Raw genomic sequence first — 21640 nt, forward strand, 5'->3', positions numbered from 1 at the left:
TCTGTGCCTGTGTGCCCTGCGCAACCCATACTGAACAGATATATCCTGTATTGTCCTGCGGGGGCCACGAAAATGGTGCGATCAGACGCCTGCCTTGGGTCGGCCTGGCGTGTCGGAGCTTTGCTGGAGGACGTGACTGCTGCTACTGGGGGCGAGACAAAGGAATTGCGACTGGGGGGATGTTATGGCGGCCATAACGGACTTGCATTTTGCTTTGCAACATCAGATGCAGACCGTGGGGAGCGCCCTGGATGCTATTGTGCGGGAGGATCGTTCAGGTGGTGTGGCTCTTGGCCCGATTGACGGATCACTAGATGCTGCGAGACAAGGGTACGGTTGCAACTTGTGTGCCCACGTTCGACGGAGTGACGGTAATGCTGTGTGCGGTTCATCGGCTGCAGCGAGGGCGAAAGGTCTTTTGATGGCGGGCTTTTTTCTGGGAGGATTGCCATGTTTTAATGATCGACTCCTTCATACGTGCGAGCAGTGGTGGTGTCACGACCTGTCCTACTTCCTTGGTTTGGGGCGAATGTTGAAGAGCGCGCACAACCACTTGCTCCCCCAGATGGCCCTTAGACGCATGGATGACCGCGTCCCTCGAGCGCCCTCGCTGTGTGTTGCCGTGCCGCGGGATGATGGCCTCTTCCCGGTCCGGCACCTTGACCCGGCTACAACTGTTCCAGAGGGACTGGATTGCAATCGCACTTTGGACCGGGCGGGCCTGGGTTGAGTGTTGTAGTGTTACTTACGGTATGGGGCCAATGCGGGACTCTCTACCTATGTCATGATGGCGCTAACGACGAGCTGGTTAGGATTGACCCCACTCCACCTATGTTTATTGCATTGCATCTGGGTTCGATATGGAGTGGGTGTTTCTTGTGGTGGGTGAGGTGAAACTGATTGCGTACTGGGGGTCTGCCCTGGTCTCCTCCTCCGTTTTTTCCTTTCCTTTCCTTCTCTTTCTCTGTTCCTTCCTTTAGTATTCCCTTAACCTAGTTGAGCAATAGCTCTCTTCCGCTTTCTTCTAAATTTCGGGTTCCGTATAATGGGCGACAGGCACGCTGCCGTGGGGGAGGCCGTAGCCGTAGGCAGGGGTGCAGGGTGGGGGGTTTGGGGAGGGGTTTCACTGTTTTTCTTGGTCTTTTTCTGTTTCTAGGGCCTCTTTTTTTTCGTTCGTATCTTTTGGCTTTCCCTCTATTCTTCTTTCTTTCCCTTCCCTTCTTCAGTATCGAGTTCTAGGTTGCTCATCATACGTTCTTGTGGTTAGAATTCCGGGGGTGGATGCTTTTCTCAGATGCTTTAAATTACAGCGGCTATGTACTGCATTGACATGTGACTTGCACTGTTCTTGCTTATCCTGTTTACTGTGCGCTAGTATTGTCGCCTTACCTACATTGGTCCTGACTGCGAAGATCCTGATTATTGAACACCCCTGTTGTGAAGTTATTTGATTGTACGATGTCTGATCCTGGTTATTTCTTTTCTTCTTTTAACAAAAAAAATAAATAAGAAACCTCTCTATTCCTGGTACCTATGTGGTACGGACATTATCCTGTATTGCAGTGGGGCGCTTTGGCAACGGACTATTGCATACTTATGGCTTTTATTGATTTGCTGCCCGTGACTGTAACTGCTTTGTATTTCAAATAAAGGTTTAAAAAAAAAAAATGATAATAATAATAATAATAATAATAATAATAATAATAATAATAAGTAAGTAGCACAATTACCAACTTTATTCTTGACTTGTGCACTTATTCAAAATTTAAAACCGGCTGCATTTACGCAGACCACTTTATTACTTAGCTGACATGTTTCATTGCCAACATTCCTTCAAGGCAATTTCGTCAGGACACTGATGTTGTTCTATAAAATGACTGTCAAATCAAACAAGCATTTGCAATGCAATAGGTCTCGCATTAGAAATGTTTGAGGTATTGGTATTGTAAATGACAAATATTTTATTTATGTGTTGGTTTTGAAAATAGCTAAATGAATAGCTTTGTCATTTACAATGCTAATAGTTTTAACTTTCGCAAATGTGACACTTATAGCATTTGTAATGCAATGTGTTGTATTTACGTGACTTAGATGTATTGATAATATAAATAACAATGATTTAAAAAAAAAAATATTTAATACTTAAATAAAGTTATTGTAATTTATAATGGCAATAGCTTTAACTTTTGTAAATAACTTTTGTGAAGATTATGTTCGGTGTATTTTATTGTGACGAAAATCCAAGAACAGAAGTGAAATATTAACATCTTTTTGTGACATTTGTAATAAAGCTTGAAACATTGAGAGAACATATTTGAACCAGTTGTTGAATGGTTGCACAGATTGATGCTGTGGTGGCAACGAGTGATGTGGTGGCAACGAGTGATGTGGTGGCAACGAGTGATGTGGTGGCAACGAGTGATGTGGTGGCAACGAGTGATGTGGTGGCAACGAGTGATGCTGTGGTGTTCAGTGATGCTGTGGTAGCGCATAGTGATGTTGTGGTGCCCCTGAGTGATGTTGTGGTGCCCTGAGTGATTCTGTGTTGGTGCTGAGTGATGCTGTGAGGATGCGATAGATAGATAGAGGGAGGGCAATAGATAGAGGGAGGGTGATAGAAAGATCGATAGATGGTTGTGTGTGGGGGGTTGTGTGTGTGGGGGGGTGGGGGTGTTTGTGTGGGGGGTTGTGTGTGGTGTTGTGTGAGTGTGTGGGGTTGTGTGTGGGGGGGGTCTGTGTGTGGGGTTTCTGTGTGTGGGGTTGTGTGTGTGTGGGGGGATGTGTTTAAGGGGTTGTGTGTGGGGGAGGACGATCAACAGATGAGAGAGAAAGGAGAGAGTGAGAGAGGGAGGAGAGAGAGAGAAAAAGGGGGGAGAGAGAGGAGAGGTATAGAGGGAGGGAGGAAAATAGGAGGGGGAAGAGAGTGGGAGGGAGAGAGAGAGAGAAAGAGAGAAGGAGGGGGAAGAGAGAGTGGGAGAGAGAGTGGGAGAGAGAGAAAGAGAGAGGAGACAGAAAGAGAGGGAGGAGAGATAAAGAGAGAGAGGGAGGGAGAGAAAGGGAAAGACTGAGAAAGAGAGTGGGGAGGGAGAGCGAGAGAGGGGAGGAGAGAGAGCCAGAGAGGGGGAGAGAGAGCCAGAGAGAAAGAGAGCGGGAGAGACAGAAAGTGTGAGGAGAGATAAAGAGAGAGGGAGGTAGAGAAAGAGAGATAGAAAGGGAAAGAGTGAGAGAGAGAGGGCGAGAGAGGGGGAGAGAGAGAAAGAGAGTAGGAGAGACAGAGAGAAAGAAAGCGAGAGACTATGCGCCCTGGTGGGAGCTGTGGGAAACAGGTTCAAACAAATTCTGTTGAAAAGAAAGGGTGACATACGTAACATTAGATGGATTCTTGAAAAGCACCCCGGCTTCTTGCCTGGGCTCTCAGCAGGCATCAGCTTTACACAGCATGTTTTTTTTAAGCCTTCCTAACACAGAGCACATAAAGTGTTCAAATGGGGGAGGCGATGTTGTTTAAAGGGGAAAACTGCCAATGAACGAGTTTGGAAACTAGGTTTTAATGTCCGATTGTGCTTAATAGCCTGTGATTGTGGGGTGGGAAGAGAGGGCGAGGGTGGGAAGAGAGGGTGAGTGGAGGGAGGGCAAAGGAGACGTACACAGAGCACATAAAGTGTTCAAATGGGGGAGGCGATGTTGTTTAAAGGGGAAAACTGCCAATGAACGAGTTTGGAAACTAGGTTTTAATGTCAGATTGTGCTTAATAGCCTGTGATTGTGGACGTATTCTTATACACACCAAAAATAAATATGACCTAAAGTGGAGCTACGCTACAAATTTTATTTGTGTATAGCTGCAAACACGCAGTGACAGCCGCCCTACTAGTGCTTAATTTGTAACAAAGGAAGTGCCGGTGTTGTGATCAGGCAGCAGCTTCATACTCTATAATTCTTTTGTTAGTTTGCGTAACAGGGAGAGAGCACTTAAAACTGAAATTTAATAATGGCTTGGCTACAGCCGCTTTCAAGACTTATCTGCTGCCTTAATGCCTTCTAGTATACTGATGCCAATATCCAAGTTTCGTTGTTGTTGGAATAGATGCAAGTTCAAAAATCTTCACCGAGTTGATAAATACAAAATAAATGTGGTTCCACTAAAGTAAGAGACACTTTCTAATTAACAAGCTGGGCAACAGAAAAAGAGACACGGCCTGGCGGCCGTGAAACTGAAAGCACGGCCGGCCGGCCGTGAAAGCCTTTGATGCAGCAGGGGGTGGAGCGGGAAGAGCTGCTGGCTGCACCAAGCTGGGCAACAGATGGCTGGCGATTTGATGCTGTGCACGCGCATTTTAACAAATTGCACTTGCGCATCAAGCTAAAAGCGCATATGCACTGCATCAAATCGCCAGTCTAGTTAAACTCTGTTTAAGCCCCTATAGTCTCGCAAGCTCAATGCGCATGCGCATTGACAGGCGAGATCTAAAAACGAACATGGCCTGGTTACCAAAACAAAATTCTCACTCGCCAGAATACAATACACATCACTGTTGGTAATGACAGTAATTATCTTTACCATGTGGGAGCTCGAGTCACTCGTACCAGCTCTCCACTCCGTTGTACTAAAGAAAAATCCAAACGCGAGATCCTCTTTTAGGCGTGTACTCTACTGTAGTACAAATTCTAAACACAAAGGAAAAACAGGTGATTATTCACACCCCCGTCTTTTCGTTTCCTAATCATTGCAGTAACTGCCCCCGCGTCTTAACTTTACCACCTTCAACAATAAGTATCACATCTTGGCATCACCTTTAAATAGGCTGTCCTCAACTTTTCCAACCAACCTCGTCATTTCGAAAACTCACTCTGAACCTCAAACGCACTGCTAGCAGCCTAACCGCCGTCATTAACAAGGAGCGCATTCCATCATCCCTCGCTCCCGCCGGAGCAACGCTGCAGTTTAAAAACACACAACCGGCTGTGTCTCGCGTCACGTTTAATATTTCATGTGACTGTTCTCACCCGTGGTGGCCATCTTAAAATTCACATAGCCCAACCAGAGTGCCATTCAAACACAAGTCCCAGGGTTACTAAACCGGGTGCTTTCCCTCCTATTTTCGGTCAAAACATTGAGGCAACTAACACCTTTTCCAATGGGGTGAGAATTCCTTCACCCCTCATTTCCGATATTCACGAGTTATGAAATATACTCTAATAAAAACTCTGATATTTTCTTTACCAAAACCCACATAAATATGTTGAAGGATAAAAACACCTATATAGAGTACACATCCTGTTTGCCCCTCTCTCTCGGTTTCTGTTTACATGGTCACCATTATCATGTGACCCATTCCTTCCTTCAATTGCCCTTTTCAAATAAGGGTTTACCTTCAACACACAAAAACCAACTCTTGTAATATGCTGAGGACTCCCTTTACATCATTAACTCTCACAGTGGCCATTTTAGATTGGGAATGTTCTCTCAACAAACTTTATTGTTCCAATATGTTTATCATGCGGTCTCCTGTTTTGTGCTAGAGCTTCCCTTCACATCACAGCCTACAAGGACTACTCAATATGTGCTGATAAACAAGGTATCAACCTCTCGGACACCAACAGAACTGGATCTTTCAAGAACGGATCATACTTGGTGTGTTAACTTCTGACTTTATTACTTCAAGAAAATAATTTAATCCAATTTGGTGACAATTTCCTTGGAAAATCCATCTATAAGGGTCCCCAACTACTTTTTCTAACACTATCCACATAAAGGAGTGCTTATATTCTTTGTAGTGCTGTACCAGTTTGGTTGAAAGTTTGCCCGCTTTAATGGTACTCAAATGTTCCTGTACTCTCACTTTGATTTCACGTGTAGTGAGCCCTATATATTGCAGTCCACACTCGCACATCAATCTGTAAACAACATTCATCGTGTTACAGTTGCAAAAAGTGGGTCAAATGCCATACTTTCCCAGAATTCAGGACCACATCCACTGAACATGTACCACAAGGGTAATGTCCGGGAGGTGCAACGGAGTGGAGAGCTGGTATGAGTGACTCAAGCTCCCACAGAAACGTGGCTTACGGACTCGTGTGCCCCAGTTGTTGAGCTCGCTGTTCCCAGAGGCTTTAAGATTGCTAGAGCGGATAGGCCCTTGGGTAGAGGGGGTGGATTAGCTGTAATTTATAAAGAAGGATGGCACTTCACCTCCGAGCAATTAGCAGTGGGTGTGGATGGTGAGATTTTTCATTTTTCTCTTTTCATTAGTCCCCATTTTACCCTGGGAGGGTCACTAATCTATAGGCCCCCGTGCCACACCAGTCATTTCTTTTATACTTTGGAGGAATGCATAGTGCCACGGGCCTTAAGCTTCCCAAAATTCCTTCTGGTCGGCGACTTCAACATCCATGTAGATGTCACTGATTCCACCGAAGCTCGCCGACTAGGGGAAACCTTCGAACTAGCACAGCTTAAACAATGGGTGATCTCTCCAACCCATGAAAAGGGCATCTTTTAGACCTAGTGTGCTCTAACTTTCCCATCAAAGACCTCAATGTAGAAAAGGTTACGTGGTCGGATCACAACCTCGTTAGGTTTTCATGGGAGATGGACAACGGAGGTAGATCTGTTTCCACATTGCCCGCCACTCACCCCCAAAAAATCAACCTGGCCGTGTTTAGCCAAGAGATCTCAAAAACCCACCCGGGGCTCACCCCTGAGATTGGTAAGGCGGTTGATGACTTTGATGGGCGGGTCTTGCGGGCGGCTAAGGTGTCTACCAGGCATGCCACTGTGTCCAGATGCCGGCATACTCCTTCTCAGCCCTGGTTCTCTCCTGAGTTGAGGGAGATGAAACTGGGGTGTAAAAAGCTGGAGCGCATCTGGAGGCGCGTGTATAGCTTGGAGGCAAAGGCCGACCTGCGCTCAGCCCAAAAAAATTACTATGCGCCATTAAAACTGCCAAAGGGAACTATTTTGCAGGGAGAATAGCCAAAGCAGAAAATAATGGTAGAGAAATTTTCTCTATAGTTAAAAGCTTTGTATCCCCAGTCGCTGAAACTACTATATTTCCGTCCTCTGAACAATGGTGTGAAGATCTGTCGGAATTTTTTATTAATAAAATAGCAAAAATTCTGCATGACTTGCTTTCCGCATTACCTGAGGTTGGCTCAGTGGATGGTTTTTCTATCTGGCCAAGTCATTGTGAGACTGAACAGTTCTTAAATTTCTCGATGGCTGCAGAAGGCGATGTCTTGCTTCTCCTTCAATCTCTTAAATCGTGCTCCCCCTCTGATCCCTGCCCTGCTCGGGTACTTTCAGAGGTGGCGAGCATAGTATGCAGGGATGTTGCTGAGATAGTGAATCTTTCTCTATCCTCGACAGTGGTCCCGGTAAAATGGAAGCAGGCAAAGCTGTTGCCGCTTTTGAAGAAGCCTGGACTGGATCCCACTGTCCCTGGGAACTAATCGCCCTATATCTCTCCTGCCAGCACTGGCTAAAATATGCGAAAAAGTGGCTTTCCGTCAACTGGAGAGTTTTGTGGAGAGGTCTAATGCTTTGCATCCGGCTCAGTCCGGATTCAGGGCGGCCTTTAGCACAGAGACAGCTTTGGTGGAGATGGCGGAGTCGATTCGGGAATGTTTGGACGGGGCGGCAGAGCGGTCCTGATTTTATTGGACCTCTCTGCCACGTTCGACACCGTCCCCTACGAGCTCCTCCTTGCCAGGTTATCTGCAATTGGCATTGGTGGCAAAGCCCTGGCTTGGTTGTCCTCTTTTCTATCTGACAGGACCCAACAGGTCTGGATGCCGCCATATGCCTCAGAGCCTAAACCACTTGTTACTGGGGTGCCACAGGGATCTACCCTTAGTCCCCTACTGTTCAACATTTACATCACCCCTCTGGTGTATCTAGCGGAACAGTACGGGGCTAAGATTATAGGGTATGCGGATGATACTCAGCTGCTCTTTACTTGGCCAGACGAACATCTGGACACCTCAAAGGTCCAGCTCTGTTTGTCTTCGGTTTTTCGGTGGCTAACCTCGGCTCAGTTAAAATACAACGAGGAAAAATCAGAGGTCCTCTTCTATGGTACCTTCCCCCTTAGTTTTAAGAACTCACTGTGGCCTCCGAGTTTTCCCAGCCCGGCAAAAAACCTCGGTATATGGTTTGGAGAGGATTTACGGTTTGAGGACCATATAAAGAAATTATCCGGGACATGTTTTGCTACCTTGAGAATGCTACGGCGATTCTTCCCATTGCTCCCTAGAGAAGCCAAGGAGACTGTTGCCCGGGCACTTATTCTGGCAAGGTTGGACTACGCGAATGCTCCGTTTAGTGGCATTCCGGCGTACTTGGTTAAACGCCTGTCGGTTATCCAGAATGCCACTGTACGCCTCCTTTTTAATGTTCCAAGATGGAAAAGCGTTCGCTCCCACATGTCCAGTCTTCATTGGCTGCCTGTGCAACAGCGCATTCTCTTTAAAGCCTTGGTGCTCTCTTTTAGAGCCACCCATGATCAGGGGCCGGCCTATTTGAAAAGAAGATTTACCCTCTATGCTCCCACTAGAGCTCTTCGGTCGTCCTCTTTGTTCAGAATGACCCTTCCTCGCTTTAAGCGAACTAGATTAGGTGGCCAGTCCATCGCGGTAGTGGCAGCACGAGCCTGGAATGCTCTTCCCCTTAACTTGTGCTCCATCCAATGTGTTGCCCTTTTTAAAAAAAAGCCTGAAAACCTATCTTTTTAGAAGTGTGTCTTAAGCTGACTCTTGCTGTTTTTCTTTCTGCTCTTCCCCTCGCGCCAGGATACTCCCAAGTAACAGAGCGCGTTATAAAATGATTTATACATATACATACATACATATACACATGATAAAGATAATTACTGTCATTACCAACAGTGATGTGTGTTGAATCCTGGAGAGTGAGAATTTTGTTTTAGTAACCAGGCCATTTTCGTTTTTGCATTTGACAGTCATTTTATAGAACGGCACCAGTGTCCAAGATTGGCGATTGATGACCCTTCCGTTCCCTGACTAAATTGCCTTGAAGGAATGTTGGCAATGAAACGGCTGAGTAATAAAGTGGTCTGCGTAAATAAAGCCGGTTTTAAATTTTGAATAAGTGCACAAGTGAATAAAGTTGGTAATTGTGCTACTTACTTGAGTTTTATTTTCACGAGGTCTCGTCCTTGTGGTACTCGTGAGGTACACATCACAGTGGTATTATAATTTTTTGCACTAATTTTTGGGACACATCTTTATTCCAAGGCAAGATGGTTACCAATGTTGAGAAAAGTGAGTATAGCTGGTGAGTATCAATCAGGAAGCTCGACTGGTGGTGCGCATGTGAGGTGCCATCTTGTCATTTCATAATTTGTTTGTAAAGGTAACACATACATTAGAGTAACCTGTGTTAGATACACTATTAAAGCTACACCCCTATATATATACACAAGTGGTATGTGGATATCGACTGCCATTTGCAAAAATGTTGTTTTATAAAATTCAGGCAGCAAAGTGGAAGGACACTACCTCTGATAAAAGTGAGGAGTGGTGGGGGAAAAGAGTGATGGAACGCCCACCTCCACTTATATGAATACCCTCAAGAAGAGGAGCCTTGGATGAACAGGTCTTTGTGTTGAGTAATTTAATCTCACAATGTTTCTATTGGCTGTTTAGGTTTTTTCTTTCTTCCTCCACAGGAGTGCGTGAGGGACCACTTTAGATCTGAAAAGGGAAGCAAATGCTGATAAAAGCGTGTAAAAAATGGATGCTACCAAAAATTAAGTATCTCTTTTTTCTGTAACATTCATTTTAATACCTTTTTGTCTGTGCTCACTTCCTAATGCTGTCAATCAACATAAGAACACATCTAAATCAGCTGGAAACCAGCAAAATAACATTCTTACTAAGTTCCAATGCATAGACTTAATTTGTTTTGGAGACAGGGCTCCGAATGCCTACATTTTACTTGAGAATTGATGAAAGCAAGGGTGCATCTTTCTCCAATATTCAATGTAATGTCTATTTAAAGCCAAGATACCTTCTCTTTAGCAAGCTGGGAAAACTATCAAGAACAGACTGACTCATAAATTACAATTATGGAGGTGAAAGTCTGTTGTGTGAAATGTGAGCATCTTTTGGGTCCATATTTTTCATGCCTATAGGTCCTAAGTAGAAAGGAAGCTTTCTGAACATCAAACTGTTATCTGTAATTAATCAAGCATAAGGTGGAGTCATCATGGTTCGTGTGGGGTCATCAACAGACTCTATAGGTGATTAACTTACTGTGACTTCCTATATCAGATGTTAGGTTTCAGACATGTATGCCTTACCTCAACAGTCCCTTTAAAACAACTGGCTTCACCATAGAAAGACAGAATTTCTGTGATGGAATGGTCTTCTTCCAACTACGCTGTTCTGTAGATTTGTTCCGGTCATCTATATTTCATTAGGTTATAGCTGCCTGTCAGCGGTGAGTGTTCCTTTCAAGATAAAGGAGCAAACTATATATTTTCCTTTCAGTGATCAACAAAAGGGATATAAAGGACATCAAACATTTCACCAACATACCTAGTGGTGAATATATCAACACAGAAGCAAAGTGGAAGGAGGCGGTCTTCCCCTAGAGTGGTCGCCATACCGGCGCGCCTCAGATTGGTACAGCTAAAGATCCTTCACCGCGTGTACATCACCGGGCCACGCTTAATCCACATGGGGGTCACTGACGGAGGGGATTGCAGGAGAGGGTGCGGTCTGCTAGGAACCTTTTTTCACATCATATAGGAATGCAAGTTTGGTAATGCCTTTTGGCATAAGGTTCATGATGTACTCTTCACTGTATTACACACCTATCTTTTACCGGAGGTGAGACGTTGCCTCCTCACTATATGGGAACCCACAGATCTTAACACTCACCAGACACGGTGGGCTACCCTGGGATTCATGATAGCCAAACGAAACATCGCACATTAGATCTTTATTATCTGTGACATCTGTATTGTCTATTTGAACCGATGTTTGTCTCCCAAAAAAATTTAAAAAACACAGAAGCAAAGTGCTAACTCAACTTGTCTCTTACAGAGGAAACCAGACAGCCCTTGCAGCCATGTCTCTGGTAATTCCCGAAAAGTTCCAGCACATTTTGCGTGTTCTTAACACCAACATTGATGGGCGGAGGAAGATTGCGTTCGCTATCACAGCCATCAAGGGTGTTGGAAGGCGCTATGCACACGTAGTGCTGAGGAAGGCTGATATCGACTTGAGCAAGAGAGCCGGAGAGCTCACAGAGGATGAGGTGGAGCGTGTTATCACCATAATGCAGAATCCCCGGCAGTACAAAATTCCTGATTGGTTCCTCAACAGACAGAAGGACATTAAGGATGGAAAGTACAGCCAGGTTCTTGCCAACGGCCTTGATAACAAACTCCGTGAAGATCTGGAGCGTCTGAAGAAGATCCGAGATCACAGGGGACTGCGCCACAGGCCAGCACACAAAGACCACTGGACGAAGAGGCCGAACCGTGGGTGTGTCCAAGAAGAAATAAATCCACCTTGCTTTTCAATAAACTCTTCAAAAAAAAAAAAAAAGTGCTAACTCAACTTAACACCTGCTTGTTCAGAAGAATAGTGCTAATAAACCATTGTAAACATAGCATGAACCTCGGAGTTTTTTACGAGCAAAATGTCTTTTAGGCCGCCTGAGAATGCTAAATGAAGAAATAAAACAAAACAATGTAAATCGGGTGGTAAATAAGAGTCCAACCAGCATTCTTCAATCAAAACACAAGAACGCATTAGACCATGAAACATTTCAATACGCAAAAAAAGTGCTTACAAAGTATAATTAAATGTTGACACTTCCTTGAAGGCAAAACAATAACAACCAAGATTACCCATTTAACTTCGAAAAAGTGAGCAAAATAAAACCAATGATGGCAAAGAATCAGCTGTTTTCTGAAAATATGCTACAAGCTTTTAGCTTGCACACATACATGCTACATACAGCAAGATGTTCGAGAGCACAATGAGAAAGCAAGTATCAAGAAGTCACATCCAGATAATGGGACATACATTAAAGGCCAGGGAGGCTTTATAAATCAAAGTCAATAACGCATTTAGAAAATTTGTTTTCAATGACGTTTAAGTGCTGCCATAAAAATAATCATAAAACTGCAAAAGTATGCAGTACAATATACCGTTTTTAAAAATACATTTTTAATTGGACTTTTAAAACCAGCAACATCAGGTGCCAACAGCACACCAACAACCACACTGCATTGGAGTGGAAATAAATTTGCAGCAAGTTAGCATGAGTACGGTACATGTTCCATTCATTCACATTGACTACATAAATATTTCACAATATACTGTGAACCACAGATTAAAATATAACAGTACAAATATACTTAACTTTAGTTCCACTGACTATGACAATGTAAAGTGGTTTCAGAGCAGTATTTGCGCCACAGAAATAAGATTTCATTTGACTTTAGACAAATATTTGAAAAATAGTGGTGTCAATGTATCAATATAATGTTCTCAAATTGACAGTATAAGAGAACAAGGCGCACTCACAAAATGTTGAACATAACCCCTTAAAAAAATCTAAACATATGCAACAGACAAGAACATGTCACCGCTACAGGCACTTCACATATGTTCGGGCTTCCTCTTTCAAATCAACCACAAACAACAATATATTTTCCTTGTTAGTGTTTTAAGAACAACTTTTTTTTTTTATGTCTCGCCAGAGTCAGTGCGAAATATTTTATTTATTTACATCGGGCTTCGAGTCCACCCATTGCTTAACAATGGCTGGCTACACTGTCACTCATTTCCTTGCTTAACTTTGGACAGTGCGTGCCATCTTCAATTCTTCTTCTTGTGTCTGTTATTCCCCGGAGCAGGGCCCAAGTACCTTGTCTTTTCCCGGTGTCCTCCCACTGCTCTGCTTTTGAACCTACTTTTTTCTTTCAGCAACAGTACATGGCTTCCAATCGAGGCTAGAGCCATCTACAAGACTGCTTGTATCACCCACAAAGCCTTGCACTCCTCCTCTCCTCGCTACCTGGTGAATAAACTGAAACTCTCTGGAGGCTCTAGACCATCACGTAATGCGGAAACTCTTCTGCTTGAACCTCCCACTTTCAAGAAGGAAAGAACGATGGCACTATCCTTTTCGGGCAATGCGGTGAGAATCTGGAACTCCCTTCCACCGCAGCTCCGGACCACCACCTCCTCCCAGGCCTTCAAAACTGACCTCAAAGCTTTCCTCCTTCAAAGACACTTCCAAATGTAACTCATGCCCTCTCTATTATCCGAAGGAAGCCCTTCCATTTTAGATAAATCTACTTTACATGACTATGGAAGTGTTTTCCCAGTGTGTTCTTGTGGTCTGAGAGTCTGCCATATTGTGCAGTACTATCTTTCTACCTGTGCTTAGTACTCATGTGTAACCTGCACTTTCTCTTGTAACACACTGTTTTCTACCTCCTACAATTGTTTACCTGCACAAGTGCCACCATTCCCTTCTTATCTGTTCTTGTGCTTGAGTGCCCTCCATATATTGCAGTATTATAGCTTTATGTTTACCTTGTACGCTTTTGTAACTTGCACACGTCACTTTTTCCTCCTGTATTGCACCGTTTGCTACCTCTTTTATTTTGTTGGTTCACGATTGTCACTTTTGTAATGCACCGTTTGCTACCTCTTGTATTTTGTTGGCTCACGATTGTCATTTTTGCTTTACTTATTGTAACGTTTGTCTTTTTATTTGGTTCACTTGTAATGTTCTCATGTACCAGTTCTGTTCCTATTGTGAAGCGCTCTGACACCTTCGGGTAAAGTCCGCGCTATATAAAAATGCACAAATAAATAAATAAAAATAAATATGAAGTGCCAGCCACCCCCTGTGCTTTGTGCGCACTCGCACACCTCCTGCTGTCCACCTTCTTGCAACCCCCACCTGCTGTCAGATTTATTCCTAGCCCCCTCCTGCTGTCCCTTGCATTGTCTGCCCCCCTCCCTCTGTCCGTGTTAGCCACAACAACAAAAGTGTTGCGTGTTAGTTAGTTCCCTTTTGCTGCTCTACAAGGTGGCAAAAAAATTGACAAGGTCAATGGATCCTGCACTGGTGCAAACTATTGGCTTTAGATATGCATGACAAGTCTTTAAGATTATGCCGAGAGGAAAATAATGCTATTTTATGAAGTTTGTGGATCTTCTCTCCCCGTGCTGAATAGTACCAGAAAGTGCAATAGGTAGTCTCTCTCGAAGATAAAAAGTCCAAAAGTAGAAGTGTCCCTAAAAAATATTTGACTTTGTTTCTAAATGCGGTTGACAGACGTGTCATACAGTAATCCAAACAACAGGCGACTCCGGACTTACTAAAATAAGAATTCTCACAAAATCATAGGATGCTCGTGATAAAAACAGTCATCGACATCTGTACCTTGGCACTCATGATAAAGTCATGAGCAGGGTACCCGGTAAACAATCCTAGGATTACAGACGCGGGCTTCCTGCCAATAGGACACGGTCTTCTATCTTTGAAGGTGGCCTGTTCGGCCTGCCGCCGCGTCAGGATGAGACGCTCTCCACCGCTTGCAGCTCGGGCTGTTGCTAGGAAGACGGTTTGTCTCCAGACAGCAACTCAAATAACTTAGGCTAAGGCTACTTCAGCAACCTAACCAATGTTTACCCCAACTCCCCGGCCATATTTAAAGTTCAATACAAAGGACATGCAGCGTCGACATTCCCAGTAAATGAAATCATTTCTGTATATCACTATGCTAAGAGAAACAAGGTACATAACGATAGCGAGTATAATAACATATTGTGCACCAATACATAATAACAGATATAATTGATTACATACCGTTTTACGGAATACAGGTTATTCATGCTAGTAATCAACATAAAAACAAAGGTAACATACTTGCCCATAATTAGGCCACTACCATAGTATATTTATTACGAGTTCCTACTTCCTTCAACGCAGCTGGCATTAATCTAAAATGGCCGGTGAGTTAACCAAGAAAACAATTAGAAACGCTATTCTATTTCAGTTTCGTTTAGGTGTATAGTCAAGTATTTGTTGTGCGTCTAGCTTTTCAGCCTTTCTCGATACGAAGACCTTCGCCCCTGTCACTTGATATTAGAATGAAATCAGAAATATCAGTAAACTGTACCTGTCCAAGTTCCACGGCAACAGTGGCTGTCAGCTCTACCTTCACCTCACAGCAAATCCAGCAGCGAACTCGGAGACGCCTGACGCATCTTAGTTAACACCTCCCACCCAAGGTCCGCTTCCTACAAGTCACTGTTCTGTGGGCATGGAGAGAGGACATTTGTGAAGGCCACGACTAGAGGCACTCAACAGGGCGGCCATCTTGGAACTGATGTTTACTAGCCTAGAGTGGCCGAAGTGGAATGTTTTTTATTAAACATTTTATAATGGTAATTCCTAATCTGCAGTTGACGCGCATTTGAAAAAGTATTGGCACTCTGACCCTTACTGCCGTGGGTGCGCAATCAGTGAGTGCAGAGGCAGGGTTAACAAGCATTGAAAATGCAATAGGTCTCGCAATAGAAGAGTTTGACATTTTTCGTTTTGCAAATGGATGAGTGGCGTTGCGTGGATGAGTGGCGTTGCGTGGATGAGTGGCGTTGCGTGGATGAGTGGCGTGTGTGAGTGGCGTTGCGTGTGTGAGTGGCGTTGCGTGTGTGAGTGGCGTTGCGTGTGTGAGTGGCGTTGCGTGTGTGAGTGGCGTTGCGTGTGTGAGTGGCGTTGCGTGGATGAGTGGGGTTGGAATGCAATAGGTCTCGCATTAGAAAAGTTGTAGTTATTGGTCTTGTAAATGACATAATTTATTTATTTTTTCGTTGTTAAAATTGCTAAATTGATGGCTTTGTCATTTACAATGCCAATAGTTATAACTTTCGCGAATGTGACACCTATAGCATTTGGAATGCAACATGTTTTGTATTTACGTGACTTATATGGCAGCTCTGGTCGTTATGCTACATCTCTAGATAGTTTTATCTTTCGCAAATGTGACACCTATTGTAACACAATATGTGTTGTGAGGGTGAGTGAGGGTGAGGGGTTGAGGGTGAGGGGTTGAGGGTGAGGGTGAGTGAGGGTGAGGGGTTGAGGGTGAGGGGTTGAGGGTGAGTGAGGGTGAGGTGTTGAGGGTGAGTGAGGGTGAGTGAGGGTGAGGGGTTGAGGGTGAGTGAGGGTGAGGGTGAGGGGTTGAGGGTGAGTGAGGGTGAGTGAGAGTGAGGGTGAGTGAGGGGTTGAGGGTGAAGGGTTGAGGGTGGGTGAGGGTGAGGGGTTGAGGGTGAGTGAGGGTGAGGGGTTGAGGGGTTGAGGGTGAGTGAGGGTGAGGCGTTGAGGGTGAGTGAGGGTGAGGGTGAGTGTGGGTGAGGGTGAGTGAGGTTGAGGGTGAGTGAGGGTGAGTGAGGGTGAGGGGTTGAGGGTGAGTGAGGGTGAGGGTGAGTGAGGGTGAGTGAGGGTGAGTGAGGGTGAGGGGTTGAGGGTGAGTGAGGGTGAGTGAGGGTGAGGGGTTGAGGGTGAGTGAGGGGTTGAGGGTGAGTGAGGGTGAGGGTGAGGGGTTGAGGGTGAGTGAGGGTGAGGGTGGGTGAGGGTGGGTGAGGGTGGGTGAGGGTGAGGGGTTGAGGGGTTGAGGGTGAGTGAGGGTGAGGGTGAGTGAGGGTGAGTGAGGGTGAGGGGTTGAGGGTGAGTGAGGGTGAGTGAGGGTGAGTGAGAGTGAGGGTGAGGGGTTGAGGGTGAGTGAGGGTGAGGGGTTGAGGGTGAGTGAGGGTGAGGGTGAGTGAGGGTGAGTGAGGGTGAGGGGTTGAGGGTGAGTGAGGGTGAGTGAGGGTGAGGGGTTGAGGGTGAGTGAGGGTGAGGGGTTGAGGGTGAGTGAGGGTGAGGGTGAGGGGTTGAGGGTGAGGGTGGGGGTGGGTGAGGGTGGGTGAGGGTGGGTGAGGGTGAGGGGTTGAGGGTGAGGGTGGGTGAGGGTGGGTGAGGGGTTGAGGGTGAGTGAGGGTGAGGGTGAGGGTGAGTGAGGGTGAGTGAGGGTGAAGGTGAGGGGTTGAGGGTGAGTGAGGGTGAGGGTGAGTGAGTGTGAGGGGTTGAGGGTGAGTGAGGGTGAGGGTGAGTGAGGGTGAGGGGTTGAGGGTGAGTGAGGGTGAGGGTGAGGCTGAGGGGTTGAGGGTGAGTGAGGGTGAGTGAGAGTGAGGGTGAGTGAGGGGTTGAGGGTGAAGGGTTGAGGGTGGGTGAGGGTGAGGGGTTGAGGGTGAGTGAGGGTGAGGGGTTGAGGGGTTGAGGGTGAGTGAGGGTGAGGCGTTGAGGGTGAGTGAGGGTGAGGGTGAGTGTGGGTGAGGGTGAGTGAGGGTGAGGGTGAGTGAGGGTGAGGGTGAGTGAGGGTGAGTGAGGGTGAGTGAGGGTGAGTGAGGGTGGAGATTGTGGCCTTTAAACTGTGGTGGCTACGCTTCATTTAAATAGGCCTCGGAAGAACCCTTAAACACAAAATGCAAACATCAAATAAGAAACATTTTCATAATTGGGTTCAAATGAAACTACAGCGATACTAGTTATTTCAGAAAAAAAACTTAGCTTTCTTGTAGCATCAATCATGAATCAAATGTATTATTGTCAAGCTCCAGTTTTGTTTTAACCTCTAAGGGTGAAGTAAGGATTTTTCAACAATAGGCCACCATCGAAATGGAAAATAATTTTTCTACATGGGTTACGATGTACCTTCGACACCTCGAGATGCTATGAAATGTAGCAAGAGACACACGGCATGCAAAAACAGAATGTAATTAACATTCGCTCCAAGCCATACAATCTTTCCTCGTGGAGAATGCCTGCACATGCAGCCCTTGCGTGCGTCCTATGCCTGAATTGGGAGTACCCTAGCAAAGCATCCTCTGGTACTGCCTTCCCCGACCTGTTTTTTTCTACCGAAGCAAAACAACAGCACGATGTCATCGCACTGCTGCCAAATGTAACAGAAACATTCCTACTGCAACCTTGAGCCAGATACGTCGGGGGATTCATGGCCGCATTCCAGAGACAGCTTGTAACTGTTTAACTGAAACCGGAGAACCCACGATTATGGAAAATAGCGCATTGGACAAATCGCATGCGCCCATCAAGCATCATCGTCAACGTGGACAAGGCGGCAGCCCTCCTTCACAACGTGCATGGAAGCTGGCATTGCAAATGCAAAATGTCCACATCAAAACACAAGCATATGACTTATGCTATCAAAAAAGGAAAGTGTTTGCATAACCACAACGCCAAATCTTTTTTATTCTAGGACACAGCAGACTCGATGTTGTCAATACCGTGATAAAACACTGGGCAAAAATGACAAAAATATACTACGCAACGTAAATTTTTAAAATATATTTGACACGTGTCAGTAAGAAATGAAGAAAGAAGGGGCCGAGCACCTTGGTAAAGTTCAGAACAGATAGCGTTATTTTTTTAATTAACAAAATGCAAATAATGTGGAGAGATTTCAAGTGATGCAGGAATGGGCGCCCGTGTAAAGAGAAAGTACGGCCGGCCTGGGCAGTGATAGGGGAGGAGGGAGGAGAAATGCGAGTCACGGCAGCAGCAGCCTTTGATGTGCCTGCCGACCGGCCGTGAATAATTAGGGGGTGAGAAATGCGCTCGGAGGGCTGCCTTTGATGTGGTAACGCGAGGCAGGCAGGCAGGCGGCTGGTGGCATTGTGCACGCGCTTTTTAGGGCTTGCGCAAGCGCAATGACCTAAAAAGCACATGCACTACATGCAATCGCCAGTGAAATCGCCAGTGGTGGTTAACCGCTGTTTAAGCCGCAATAGAGCTTCGCCAGCTATGCGCTGAAGCGCATCAGCAGGCGAGCCCTAAAAACGTGGCTAACTAGAACAACATTTTGTGTCACGATTTTTAGTTTTTGCACCGTCTGGTTATGGAGTATTGGGCATTGGGGCATTCATAATCTTCCCTTTGAATGCATTCCGCCAGTTGCTTTACTTGGGTTTTGTGATTTGGGACTCACATTTTCTGGCTTTCTATTTGCTAGCTTTATTTGTTTTAGAATGTACAGGTTCAGTCCCCCCTCCCAAGGAGCAACGCCTTGTCATGCCACTTCCCCTTGTAGACTTCCACCATTCCTTTCTAAAATAGGAGCTGTAAATCTTGTTCTTGTTACATTTGCCATTCTTTCAAAGACAGAGGTCAAATGTCAGGCTCTTGTCTTCTGAGGGAGCTTGGTGTTTACTTTTCTTTCTCCTACTTCAAAGTGAGAGGATTTATGTTACAACCTTGCTGGGTACTAGGAGTAGAGGAAAGGCTTTTTTCTAGCACACAACATGTAAATTAACTGTGAAAGTTTTTCAGAATATATCAGAAATATCAAAGCATAAGTGAAGCACATTATTTGTTAATTCTGAAGTGTGTTGAAAACAAGTACTATAACCAATCAATCAGCATTTCTGTGGCACAACACTGTCACCCATAGGGGTATCTGGGCACATAGGGTGTGAGGTCTCAGTCTAAGAGCCACGTCTTGAGATTTTTGTTGAAGTCCACCAGAGAGGGTGATGTTCGAAGATGGAGGGGCAGGTTGTTCCAGGTCTTGGCGGCGATGTAGGAGAAGAAGCGCCCCCCCAATGCGATGGATGCGGGGTGCGCATGGGCAAGTGAGGAGGAGCACAAGTGTCTTGGGGGTTGATGGAAATTCAGTTGATGGTTTTTGTCGGCCGGTCCTTGATTGTCTAGAGCTTGCAGGCATGCATGAGGATCTTGAACTGGCATCTCTTCTGGATGGGGAGCCGGTGGAGGTGTCTGGGGGGGAGGGGATGCTGGTCCTTTTGGGGAGGTCCAGGATGAATCTGGCTGCCGCATTCTGTATGGTCTGAAGTCATCTGAGGAGCTGGGCGGGGATGCCGGTGTAGAGAGAGTTGCCATAGTCGAGGTGGCTAGTGACGAAGGCGTGAGTGACAGTTTTTCGGAAACTGGGTGGGATCCATCAGAACATTCTGTGGAGTGTGCAAAGTGTGTGGAAGCAGGAAGAGGCAACTGCGTTGACTTACTGTTCCATAGTCAGTTCACTGTTGAGGATAATGCCTAGGTTGCGCGCATGGTCTTTTGGTGTGGGTGTTGGTCTGAGTTTTGGTGTCCAGCCACCAGCTGTGGTCCCAAAGATCAGTAATTCTGTCTTGTTGAAGTTGAGTTTAAGGAGTCCTACCACATTGTATATTTTGTGATTAATATTAAGCGCTCTTTATAATCATTTCTTTGTTTGTGATTAGAAGGAATAATAACTTTCGCGCTATAAGGACTACCTTGGTTGTGATACTCCACCCAAATTGAGGAGTGGGTATTTACAGAAAATTGATTGTGTTCTTCTTTTTTCTTTTTTTGTTTAGGGTACACACTGTTGTATATATAATGTATATATTGCATTTATAGGTTTCTTTGTCTTGTTGTATATTGTATATATTTCGACCTCCTTGTCTTATGACTCATAACATTGTCCTTCTTAAATCATATCATTTAATGACGACAGAAATCACTGTAAAAAACAGGATAATAAATTGTATCTTGTTTTGAAGTAGTGTATACTTTATTGATTCCTCAGTACCACTTTTTCTATTTTTTCATCTTTATGATGCTCCTTGCCCAGGTATGGGAGGGTAATTTGGGCAGAACCCCTGTTCATTACGTAGAAGTTGAGTTTAAGACAGTTGTCCCTTATCCAGTTGACTACATTGGTCATGGAGTCGCAGAAGCTGGTTCTGGCGGTGGAGGGGGTCTTCGGAGAATGAGAAGATAAGTTGGGTGTTGCCTGCGTATGAAATTATGATGAGGCAGTGGGATCTGGTGATGTCTGCGAGGGGCGTCATGTAGGTGTTGAACAGGGTGGGTCTGTGGGATGATCCTTCGGAGGTGAAGGGAGGCAGTCGCATTCTCCGTGAGTGACTTGTAAGGAAGGAGGTGATCCACTTGAGGGCGTTTTGTTGTATGCCAATGTTGTAGAGTCTGTTGATGAGGGTGTGGTGGGAGACTGTTGAATGACGCCGAGGGGCCAAGGAGGATCAGGGCCACAGTCTCTCTGCATTCAAGGAGGGTTCTGATGTCATCTATGGCACCGATCAGAGCGGCATCGTGCTGTGGCTGGAACGGAATCCTGATTGGGAGGCATCAAGTTGGTGGTTTTGTTCCAGGTATTCAGTGAGCTGTTGGTTGATGACGTTCTCAAGTACCTTGGCCTGGTGAGGAAGCAGGAAGATTGGACGGCAATTTTTGAGTTTGCTGGGGCTGGTTAGTTCCGGGCTGATTGGGTTGGATCCAAGGTTGAAAAAGCACTGGGTGCAGGGGTTGGTGGGTCCCCTGGAGTGTATGGATGACATTATGGCTGAGGTGGTCTGCGTGGTGATTGAGGACCAGGTGGTGATTGTTCGGCTGGTGTGCCCTGGTTGGTCAGGGCTGTTGATGATGGGAGCAGTGGGTTATGGGTAGAAGTTGTAGATGGTGGCGATCTTGTTGTGGAAGTAGTCTGAAAGGGTATTGCAGAGTTCTTGGAATGGGTGAATTGTGCTCTCTGCGGCTACCAGGTCGGAAAATTCGAATAATATTATGATCAAAA

General features: G+C 45.5%; 1 protein-coding gene and 1 pseudogene across 2 annotated transcripts in view; one reads left to right on the forward strand and one right to left on the reverse strand.

Moving 5' to 3' along the window:
• Positions 1 to 15408, reverse strand: part of TRAFD1 (TRAF-type zinc finger domain containing 1) — a 239071-nt gene extending 223663 nt beyond the window's left edge. Inside the window, exon 1 of one of the 2 annotated variants that reach the window (XM_078667427.1) lies at positions 15179 to 15408. Coding sequence is in view for 1 of the 2 variants with exons in the window: in XM_078667426.1 (XP_078523552.1) it covers positions 14440 to 14451 (12 nt within the window). In the remaining variant the exon portion in view is untranslated. Of the gene's footprint in view, positions 1 to 14439; positions 14629 to 15178 lie in introns of those variants that run through there. The other variant, XM_078667426.1, reaches the window with a different exon arrangement.
• LOC144792425 (small ribosomal subunit protein uS13 pseudogene) lies at positions 11066 to 11576 on the forward strand (annotated as a pseudogene).
• Positions 15409 to 21640: the final 6232 nt, after the last annotated feature.

Source organism: Lissotriton helveticus, chromosome 11 (genome assembly GCF_964261635.1).
Source record: "Lissotriton helveticus chromosome 11, aLisHel1.1, whole genome shotgun sequence".
NCBI classification, from domain to species: Eukaryota; Metazoa; Chordata; class Amphibia; order Caudata; family Salamandridae; genus Lissotriton; species Lissotriton helveticus.